This window comes from Micropterus salmoides, unplaced genomic scaffold (genome assembly GCF_014851395.1).
Source record: "Micropterus salmoides isolate LMB-PRFRI ecotype aquatic unplaced genomic scaffold, ASM1485139v1 Ms_hic_scaffold_3527, whole genome shotgun sequence".
NCBI classification, from domain to species: domain Eukaryota; kingdom Metazoa; phylum Chordata; class Actinopteri; order Centrarchiformes; family Centrarchidae; genus Micropterus; species Micropterus salmoides.
This window is the reverse complement of record NW_024042848.1, coordinates 2,086-12,224: the sequence shown is the minus strand read 5'-3', so window position 1 is coordinate 12,224 and position 10,139 is coordinate 2,086. Positions and strand designations below refer to the sequence as shown.

General features: G+C 39.4%; 1 protein-coding gene across 1 annotated transcript; it reads right to left on the bottom strand.

The window, feature by feature from the left end:
• Positions 1–335: 335 nt before the first annotated feature.
• LOC119884553 (hexokinase-4-like) lies at positions 336–9,727 on the bottom strand. The gene is made up of 6 exons (XM_038694939.1): positions 8,952–9,727; positions 7,807–7,906; positions 6,940–7,123; positions 4,284–4,439; positions 2,173–2,406; positions 336–698 (listed from the first exon to the last, which is right to left on the bottom strand). Exons 2-6 carry the CDS (start codon positions 7,880–7,882, stop codon positions 521–523), a joined length of 828 nt encoding a protein of 275 aa, XP_038550867.1. The 5' UTR covers positions 7,883–7,906; positions 8,952–9,727; the 3' UTR covers positions 336–520.
• Positions 9,728–10,139: the final 412 nt, after the last annotated feature.

The window sequence follows — 10,139 nt, the reverse complement described above, 5'->3', positions numbered from 1 at the left end:
TGTTACTAGTAACTATTCAATTACTTACTAGTAACTAATAAATAGGTACTAGTATCTAAATAATAGACACTAGTAAAATGGAAATGTTACTAATAACTAATGAATAGGTGATATCTGAACTGTAGAGCCCCTTTGATTTCAATGGCAAAAATGCAATTAATGACAAGATACTTTTATTACTAATCAATTGCTACTTGTAAAATGGGAATAGTTACTACTAAGTAATAAATAAGTATTAGTAGCTTTTAAATAGTGACTAGTAAGTTTGAAATGATAAATGTGAAAACGGCTTGCCATAGCAACCCACTTAAAGAAAAACTCCTCCATAGCGCTACTAGGGGTCGAACCTTTAATATTTCTAAATGCAAAAACACTACAAAGTTAGAAAACAGCAATTGCTTCTTGTTCTTTTAAAGTAATATTACATGAATGCATCAGCAGAAAAACTTCATTCACATAAAATGTATCTGAACTAAAATACAGCAGACTCACAAGTGCAACTACATCCTCTACACTCTTGTTATTTCTCTTCTTCGTCGTCCTCACTATCGCTGTCCTCCAACAGCCGGAGAGCCAGCCGCTGCGCCACAGCAGTTACCATGGCAGCGCCCTTCCCGCTGCCGTCCTCCGAGACGAGGAAGGTGATGTCACACTCGGGAGCGAGGAGGCGCACCATCGCCTGGAGCTTCATGCTGAAACTACAGGGAGGGAGGGAGAGAGACAAGAGAGAGTACTGAGTGCAGTGCTCATCATCATATCATGAAGAAATGTTTTAGATTTTTTTATTTGATTATATATTAAATCTAAAAATTAAAATGTCACGTCAGAGTTCATGTACTGAGACAAAGAAATGCAGTTTAAGTGCCAGAGTAATGCACGTGTGTAGTGGTATATAAATAAACAGTAAAAGGTAAATATTTACAGTAATTTAAATGCTGAAGGACAGAGAAGTGACAAACAGCAATTCACAAGTGTGTTAATGTGTCAACACCCAGCGCCTCCTGCCAGACAAATAAATATGATTTACATCTCCCCAAAACTGAGAAGAGGAAAAAACAACGCAACACTTCCTCCTGGTTCATCTGCAAATCAGCTGTTTCGTCACTGGCACAATGATAGATGACCAAAAAATAAAAATGCTGTTTGCTTTACTTGCTTTCGAAAACATAACACTTACAGAAGAGAACCAAACCCAATGTCATTTTCAGTAGATCCGAGATAACCGTTGCCATTTTAAGGTTAAAATAAAGACAAAAGTCAAAACAAAAGTGCCTACTGAAGAACGACATCCCTTCTCTCTTTCATCAAATAAAACTTATGAATGAATGATGGTAAAATTATATTCTGTCCTATCAGAGGTCAGAAGCAGAGCAACAACACAACAGGATCGTCATTTATAAACAGAGTACATGAGCATAAAATATGTCTTCATAGCCGATGTTAGACTTGTTGATTAATTGTACTTTAGTTAGTGGTGGACAGTAACTAAGTACTTTTAGTCAAGTACTGTACTTAAGTACAAATTAGGTCTGTTTGTTTTCTTTTCATGCAGTTGGATACTAAAGTGTTCAAAATGAGCTCTCAACAACTACGAAAGTAATTTTACATGAATGCATGAGTACTAATAATTTCATGATATAATATATAGTAATAGTAGTATAACAGTCCCAGTGGACATTTTTCTGTATTGAGTACTTTTACTTTTAATACTTTAAGTACATTTTCCCGATTGTACTTAAATACTTTTACTTAAAGGTTCAGTGTGTAAGTTTTAGTGGCATCTAGTGGTGATGGTTGTGAATTACAACCAGCGGCTCACGGTGCATTCAGGTGCTCCTGGGATGGTTTCATTTGTTGCGTTGTTCATGTGCTCTTAAGTCGGAATGTGGAATCAACATGGACGCTACTACAAAGATGTGTTGGATTATCATTATCAGAGTGTATAAACAACACACAGACGTCCAGTTCACTCTACATGGACAGCAAACTAACCGTTATAACCATATTACAGATCACAAAGTTCTGTGTACTTCATGTCTCGTGTAGACTTTATTTCTCTTTTAGCAATAAAGATTTGAGGAGGAATAAAAGATTTTAAAGAAGCTCATATATATGGGCTTTTTACAGTTCATTCTCATCTTTTGCCTGTATTTCCCTCATTTTCCTTCTTACTTGGGGTGTTTCCTGTAGACCGTCCCGTCCACCCCCACAGTGGTCTTCAGGCGGTCCAGCCTGCGGTTACACCGGATACGGTTGGCGATGGTGGCAAGAGCAGCGGCGCAGAGATGGGCGGAGCGTGAGGACACGGCGTCGCAGACCAGACGCACCACATGGGAGTCGACCAAATCCCATTTCAAACCCAACTGCGTCAGAATATTCTGGGTGTTTTTCAGACCGTTGTCCAGCCTGAGACACGGACAGGAAATAAAGACCACATGGAGGACCAAAGGATTAAACAAAATGGTCAAATGATACAAAGCAAACGTTTAAAAGACACTGATCTATCGGCCATATGCGTTTCAACAGTCTACACAGGAAGTGGGAATGTGTCGTATTGTGCACATTGACATCTGCTGCTTGTGATCACCTGGACCTGCATTTGTTGTTAGTTTTATAATCTAATGTACAGCTGACGGTCTGAGAGAGCTGGATGAGTTCACAGCTCTGGAACCAGCTGCTTATCTTAATGTCACGGTTTTATTATGGGTTTACAGTAGGGCTGATCAATTAATCCACATGTTATCAAAATCGCAAAATGACCTACTGCAATTTCAACTCACAGGAGGCACGCAGTATTTGTTGAAGGTGATATGTGTGTCAAAATGCCATTTTAAATTAAATATTGTCGTCCTGGTCAACACATCATATCCTAGAGAGACTTAAGAAAATATCTTTGTTTGCTACATTTTCTGATCTTCTGCTTCGTTATGAACCATCTAGACCTCTCAGGTCGTCTGGGATCAGGTCTGCTTTCGGTCCTCAGAAAACTAAACAAGGAGAAGCAGCGTTCAGTTCTTTTAAATCAAGACTGAAGACTTTTAACTTTCATTAAATAATAAAGTAGATTGCACTGTAACTTTTACTGTCCTGTATCCTGCTTTATTTTCAAATTAACTCTATAAAAATTGTGTTGTTTTTATTTCTTTATTTACTTTTTTCATTTCCCCATAATGCTTTAATGATTTATGTAAAGCACTTTGAATTGCCTTGTTTTTGAAATGTGTTATACAAATAAACTTGCCTTGACTTGCCTTATATATCTTGCCACAATCAAATGTTTTTCAATGAAAATGAGAATAATGATAAATAATCATTTGTTCAAAACGTGTAATCTACTCTGTAAAGGAGTGGAGACTACTTTAGTTACACTGTTATACAGTCTATTATAATACCTCCAGCACAGTACAGCGACTCACAGCAGGTCTGAGCTTTTCTATTGTTTCGTGAACACTTTGAGGTGTTTGAGAGTTTTTTCAAGTAAATCAAAGTAACCAAAAATGTCAGGGAACCGTTAAATCCAGTCAGCTAGAGCTAGAGCTTGTTAGAGTTAGAGTTAAATGCACTGCCACTTTTCAGTGACACAGTATGATAAGACGCCTGATCTATGCACTAAAATAACTCCCAGGTTTATCCGCTAAGACTCTGAGCTACACTGCAAAGTGACGGCTGTTGTATGCTGGTCATGTCTTTCGCCCACATGCTGCCTCTCTCCCTCTTCATGTCCTTGCAGTTTTCATGCTATACTTCTGTGTTCTTCACTGTAGCTACTTTGACAAACAGTATGTTGGTGTTCAAGTCTGCTTTGTTAACTGTTGTTATTGAGTATTAGATGTACAGCAAATGATCATTCAAATTAATGTAAAAAATGTAAATGTCGCATAGCTTTTAGTACAAGACGCCATTATATAGACGGACTTTCTCTTAGCACCCCCTTTCAGCTCTGACTGACCTCCAGCATCCCTGACTTAAAAGCTTAATACGTGAAAATGTTGAGTTTGCACTGACGACTGCAACAACAACAACAACAAATGAACACAAGAAACAAATAAAAAATAAAGGCCTGGTTCTATCTTGAAGAGGGGTAAAGAAAGGCTCTAGGCGATTAAAAATGTCATTAGAACCAACCAAAAAGTTTAAAACAGTTGCATTTCCATTTAAGGAAAGTGCTGAACTGTATCACTTTTCAGCCTCAGATTAGAAAGTTCACGATTCCAAACCACAGTATCGAAGCCTTCTGACGAAAGGCGGATGATTGATTTAAGAAACCTGTGTTGGACACTCACTCTTCAATCTCAGAGATGAACTTTGTCTCAAATTTCCCCGGAGTCAGCAGCGCCTCTGAGGTCTGTCCCTCAAACAGCACGTTGTCCTCCGTCATCCTCACCAGCAGCAGCCGCACGATTTCTCCCAAATACATGCCGCTAATCATCTTCTCAAAGCTGCAGGAGGAAAAAAGCACAGGATTAAACAGCACGGAAAGAGGCAAAACCATCAAAAACAGTAATTCTAGCTTGCAGAATACGGGATATTCTGCTGGTCAGTATGTTTGTGTAACAGTGTTACTTAACACCAAAGATTCAAAATGACACAAAAATACTAAGCGATCGAGGCAGTGGTAGACCAGAGAGGTAAAATTACTGTTTTTATCAAGGGAGTCTGGTGGCTTTGATGAGAGCGATATATAGCAACGGTTTCTGGTTAAACAAAAAGGATCTTACTCTTTAAAAAAAGGCCTCTCTCTGTAGGGATCCTTTCCATAAAGTTGTCAGACACTTGTAATAACAATCTGAGCCTGTCAGCGGCAAAAAGAAACACTTTAGTGCATTTACATTTACTCATTTAGCCGAGCGCTTTTAACTAAAGCGACTTGCGTATATACAGGTCGCACGCCTCTGGAGCAACTAGGGGTTAAGTGTCTTGCTCAGGCACACATTGGTGGATGTGTCGCAGTGGGAATTGAACCCTGGTTTCCCAAACCAATGGCATGAGTCTTATCCACTGTTCAATCGCTGTGCGGAGTACAACGCTCAGTAATGGAAAAATTTCAAAATACTTTGCTCTCATTGCTCAATAAGACACAAAAACACGGTGGGAAATAGGATCCAGGGTGAAAAATACCCAAGTTATCCTTTAAGTCATAAACACCAGAGAGAAAAGTATTTCAGACCTCTCAGGGCTTCTGTACATTCCCATCAGCCATGGTAAACATTGTTGACCTGCTAAACAAGCTCAACATGTTGGCTTTGTCATTGTGAGCAAGTAAGATTAACAGAGCTGCTAGCATGGCTGCGGAAGGAAAATGCACATGACATTTCTGAAACCAACCAATCCTAAAAAAAAGGATTTGAGAAGCTGGAAGCAGAGAATATCTGGAATATCTATTCCTGACAAATGACTTAAATGGTGGATATCAAAGTCCTCCTTATAGGCAGGTTCGGCCACTCGACAGCCATCTTGGTAACGCCTCTGGGCAGATATTTTGGACTAACCAAGACCAGGGCCGGTATTTATTAAGCTTCTCAAAGTGCCATTTTAGTGCTGACAATTCATGAAATTTACTCCTACTTTTAAACTTAAGAATGAAAGCAAGTTATCAAAGTTCTCAAAGCTAGGAATCTCTCTTATTCTCCCAGTTATTTAAGACAGCTCGAGAGCTGTGGAGACATGCACCTTTCAGGAGAGGAAGAATGTTTCTGAATTATTTGACAATGCGCAGTCAATAAGACGGGGTCGGACAGCTCAGGCATAAACTTTGTCAGTGAGTTGGAGAGGGACGTCATCTCACCACTGACTTTACGCAGTAAAGCGTTTCCAGTTAAATTGAAGGTGGAGATGACGCTTCGTTTATTTGCCACAGAACAAACGCAGCAATACTGATGATTTTGGACCCTCACAACCATCAATAAGCCGAATAGTCATGGAAACAATTATAGCACTTACAGCTCGACTGTCACGCTTTTAATCGACTTTCCAACAAACCCCCCGGAAATCCGACAGAAGCAAACACAGTTCATGCAAATAGCCAGCAATACAGGAGTAGTAGGCACCTTTGATGGCGCTCATATGAAGATAAACTTTATCTTTAATTTCTTAATGTGTGGGCCTATATCATAATGTATTATCTTGAAAAAAAGTGTAAACTCCTCTTAAGAATTTCACCATTCAATGTTAAATTATCTGAGAATATTCTTAAAGGAGGAAATCTAATCAGTGATTGGTCCTTGGCGACATCGTCATCCAAAATCCTGTTTGTGTTACAGCAAAGTGTTGTAAGATTGACACTTTAGATTTAGTCCTACACTTCACTCAAATTAGGAGAAAGAATTTTTTTACTCTTAAGTCAGTTCTTATGAGTAATTCTGAGAAGCTTGATAAACACGGGCCCTGACCTCTATCTATCTAAATGAATGGGGGGAGAACCATAATGCACTTTCATTTTGTCATGAATAATAATAATAATAATAATTTTAATATGTAATGCACTTTATATTTAAGCAAACCCCAAACGTGCTACATGATAAAACAGGTAAGTGCTAAAAATAAAACAAAGGACAAGGGCAAGAGTTCAATCAAATGCTCTCTATAAAAACTACATATATAGAATCACCAAGAAAATCTGATGAATACTGCTGAAAAAGTTAAATGACTTTGCCCCAAAATAAGGTTTAATAAGCATTTCCCCCCACCGGCTATACTTCTACTACGCATGCGAAGTAGACCCTTATGTCAGTAGAATCACACGAGCGGCTTAATATGTTTCACGGCATTTAAAAGCAAAAACAACTGGCTTTCTAGTGGGAGGGGGTTCATTCTTTAACCGCCGTGTCTCCTCTTAAAAGTCTCTGTCCATATAGAGTATTATTAAAAGTGAAACTTTCTGCTGACCGCCTGATAGTTTCAACTCTAAAAACACCTATGATGAGCGATCGTCATTCTTACATGTGGATGCCGGGATTGATGGACGTCTTGTCCACCTCCACGTCAAACTCCGTCAGGATGTCTTCCAGGGAGCCGTCATCTCCGAAGCCGCCCCACTCAGTGTTGATGCACATCCGTCCGTCCTCGCCCTCCACACGCTTTATGTTCTTCATCTCCTCCATGTAGCAGGCGTTGGTTCCCGTACCTAAAGAGGAAGAGAAGCAAGAAGATTAAATCTAAATTGCTGCTTGTTCTTTGGTACCATCTAGGCCCGGGGTTGTGATCTGAACACAAATAAGTTCAAAAAGCTCTGTCCTAAGGCATTGATTAGTCTCTCACATGTAAGCTATTCTATGTGATCTCATTTTGATAACTAATGCAATAATTAATGTTATATTGTTTCGCTTCCATTCACTGAGCCGCCCCTGAAACTGTTTGGAGCCCCCCTGGGGAGGCCCACCTCACACACTTTGAAACCCCCTGCTTTAGACAATTATTATTCTAACAAACAAAACTAATCATAAATCAACTAATAAATTATAAACATATTATTATTATAGATTAAGCTACACAGCAGCATATAAAATGAGCTGCACGTTTTCCAGCTGCAACATTAAAGTGATGCATCAATAATTAAAATCCAGTGATAAAATATATATTATTCTGAAATGTGCCATTCTACACAATGAGTACTTTTGGCAGTACTGCATGTTTGGAAAGTATTTCTGCACTGTGGTATTGCTACTATTACTAAAATATCTGCGTACCTCTTCCATGTGTACATATGTAAAATAAAATCACATATTTTCCATCCAGCAAAAACCCTGATGGGCAGAGTCAGATTCATATAAGTTTTATCTGAAGTTGTTTTATGTGTTAAAATGTTACCGATGATCATGCCGATCTCACAGCTCTGGTCCTTGTAGCCGCAGCTCATCATCGTGCCCACTGTGTCGTTCACCATAGCAACTGAGCCTATATCATAATCCTGCAGAGGGACAGCAATACACGATTGTTTATATCCTTCCTATTTACAATCTGTATACAACATAAGCTGCCTACACGCACACACTGAGTGACACATTGCTTTTAATGAGGGCCTAAAGTTCAAGTTTCTCTTACTACAATATTAACAAACAATTAACAATTATTAATTTATGTCGTCAATCTATATATTTATGTACACAATATTCTCTCTCTCTCGGTGGAGGCAGATGGCCGCCCACCCTGAGCCGTGGTTCTGCTCGAGGTTTCTGCCTCTTAAAAGGAAGTTTTTTACTTGCCTCTGTCGCCTAGTGCTGCTCTTGGTGGGATCTGTCGGGTTTCTGTAAATAATATCACGGTCTAGACCTGCTCATTTATGAAAAGTGCAATGACATAACTGTTGTTGTGATCTGGCGCTACATAAAAAAACTGATATATATAAATGAACTGAATTGAATTGTTCTGCCCCCGCGGCTCTTCTCCCTCTTTGCCAGTGATTTCAGATCAACATCACTAAACATCACGACTCCCCAAGAGGGTTTCTATAATTTTAGGTGGTTCTAATTATGCTAATTTGTGTTTAAGTGTTATTTTTTTTCTGATGGGTTTGGTTGTAACTTGATATTTGTGGCTATAAAAAGGGGGAGTTTTCATAGTGGAGCATTTAGCAGAGCCAGATATTTCCCTTAGGATTTGAAACAGAGCAAACAGAGACTGCAAATGAAGGATAATGCTGCTAAAAGGTGATGACATGTCAATGCTGTGTTCACAAGTTGTTTCCACTGCCACCAAGTGGCCCCCCAAAATATCTGTTATTTGCAAATTTAGCAAAAGTACAGCAGTCGTACCTGAAGTATCAAAAGTACTGGCTCTGTGAAATCATATACTATATTACTGGATTATCATCACAGAGTACGCAGCATTTTATTGTTGTTCCTTTGGCCAAGGTTGAACTGATTTGAACCATTTTATTTTGCAAAGATTAGCAGCTTCCCCCCTGTAACCGCTAAGCCTAAGCTTAAAGCAGCTGAGGGCTACACAGAGCTTACCGTGGTCGCTTTGTTTGGTTTAGAAAGAGTGCAACAAGAGTTCAACTTCTGCTTTCTTCTCTGTCATGAGAGATATGATTTATTGTTGCACATATGGTCTTCAACATCTATAATGGTACAATATTCCATCTCCATCGACAGTTTCCTAATATCAAACAAATAGCCACAGCTGCCGCATCGGTGGCGGTCAAAAACCAGTTGGCTTTGCCCCTCTGGCAACACCTGTGTCTGATTGCACTTGCCCTCCTAAGTAGATTAGCCCCAATTAGCTATGCCATAACTCTAGCACCACCTACAGGCCAAACCTGGACATAAAACATTGAAATGGCTCCTACAACCCCAAATACCCAAAAGCTCCAGTTCAGCTGTGTGGCAAGAAGTGCTTTGTGGTAATTTGAGTGGTTGCACATTTGTTTAGCACCACTGATGTACAGTCTAAACTAAAATAAAGGCCAAGCAACAATATAGGCGACGTTTGGAGTGAAGGACATGACTGACTGTCTCTGCCAGGACATGTATGATCCACACCCGTACCCTGGGGGGAGTATTCAGAGGTGCATTCTGGGAAACAAAAACAGGGTGAGCTGCACGCTAATGTGCCGTTTGGGTTTATTGCATTCTTCTTACAATGATCTGTTGTTCGTGTTTTCAGCTGAACTTATAAATGACTGTACATGACTAGAGCTGCAACTAATGATTCATTTCATTATCGACTAATCTACCAATCACTTTCTTCAAGGTGCACATTCAAGTAGCTTGTTTTGTTTGGCTTCTAGTTTCTAATACATTTGACTGACATCATGTAGTGTTTTTAGACTGACCCCTCTCCTGTGAATGGCCTCTTTCAGTAACTTCACCACATCTTTTCCCTCAACGCCGGAGCAGTTGAAGCCTTTGGTCCAGCGGATCAAGATGCTCTGTGTAGAGAGAACATTTTTATTTGTAATTTAATACAAAAGACGAAAATGTTTTAAAAGAACAAGCTGTTAATTTTCTTATAAAAATACCCACAGAACAATGGGCCTCGTGCATGAACATGTTCGCACTCTAATCTTAAACGGTTCTGTGAGGTTTGCAAGTGTTTCAAGTCAAACTCTAACTTGTCTACTGCCATGTAAGGCTGTTCCTGTTCTGCTCCGTTTGTTTGAAGAATTTCACACTGCAGAGCTCCAAATCCTGCTGTCAGAA

Excerpts from the sequence above, each read along its gene's own strand:
- LOC119884553 (XM_038694939.1), bottom strand. The coding sequence starts at position 7,882 with ATGGTGAACGACACAGTGGGCACGATGATGAGCTGCGGCTACAAGGAC. Across the intron at positions 4,440-6,939 it reads ATCAATCCCGGCATCCACAT|CTTTGAGAAGATGATTAGCG; the intron begins GTAAGAATGACG and ends TTCCTCCTGCAG. Across the intron at positions 2,407-4,283 it reads TTCATCTCTGAGATTGAAGA|GCTGGACAACGGTCTGAAAA; the intron begins GTGAGTGTCCAA and ends TCCGTGTCTCAG.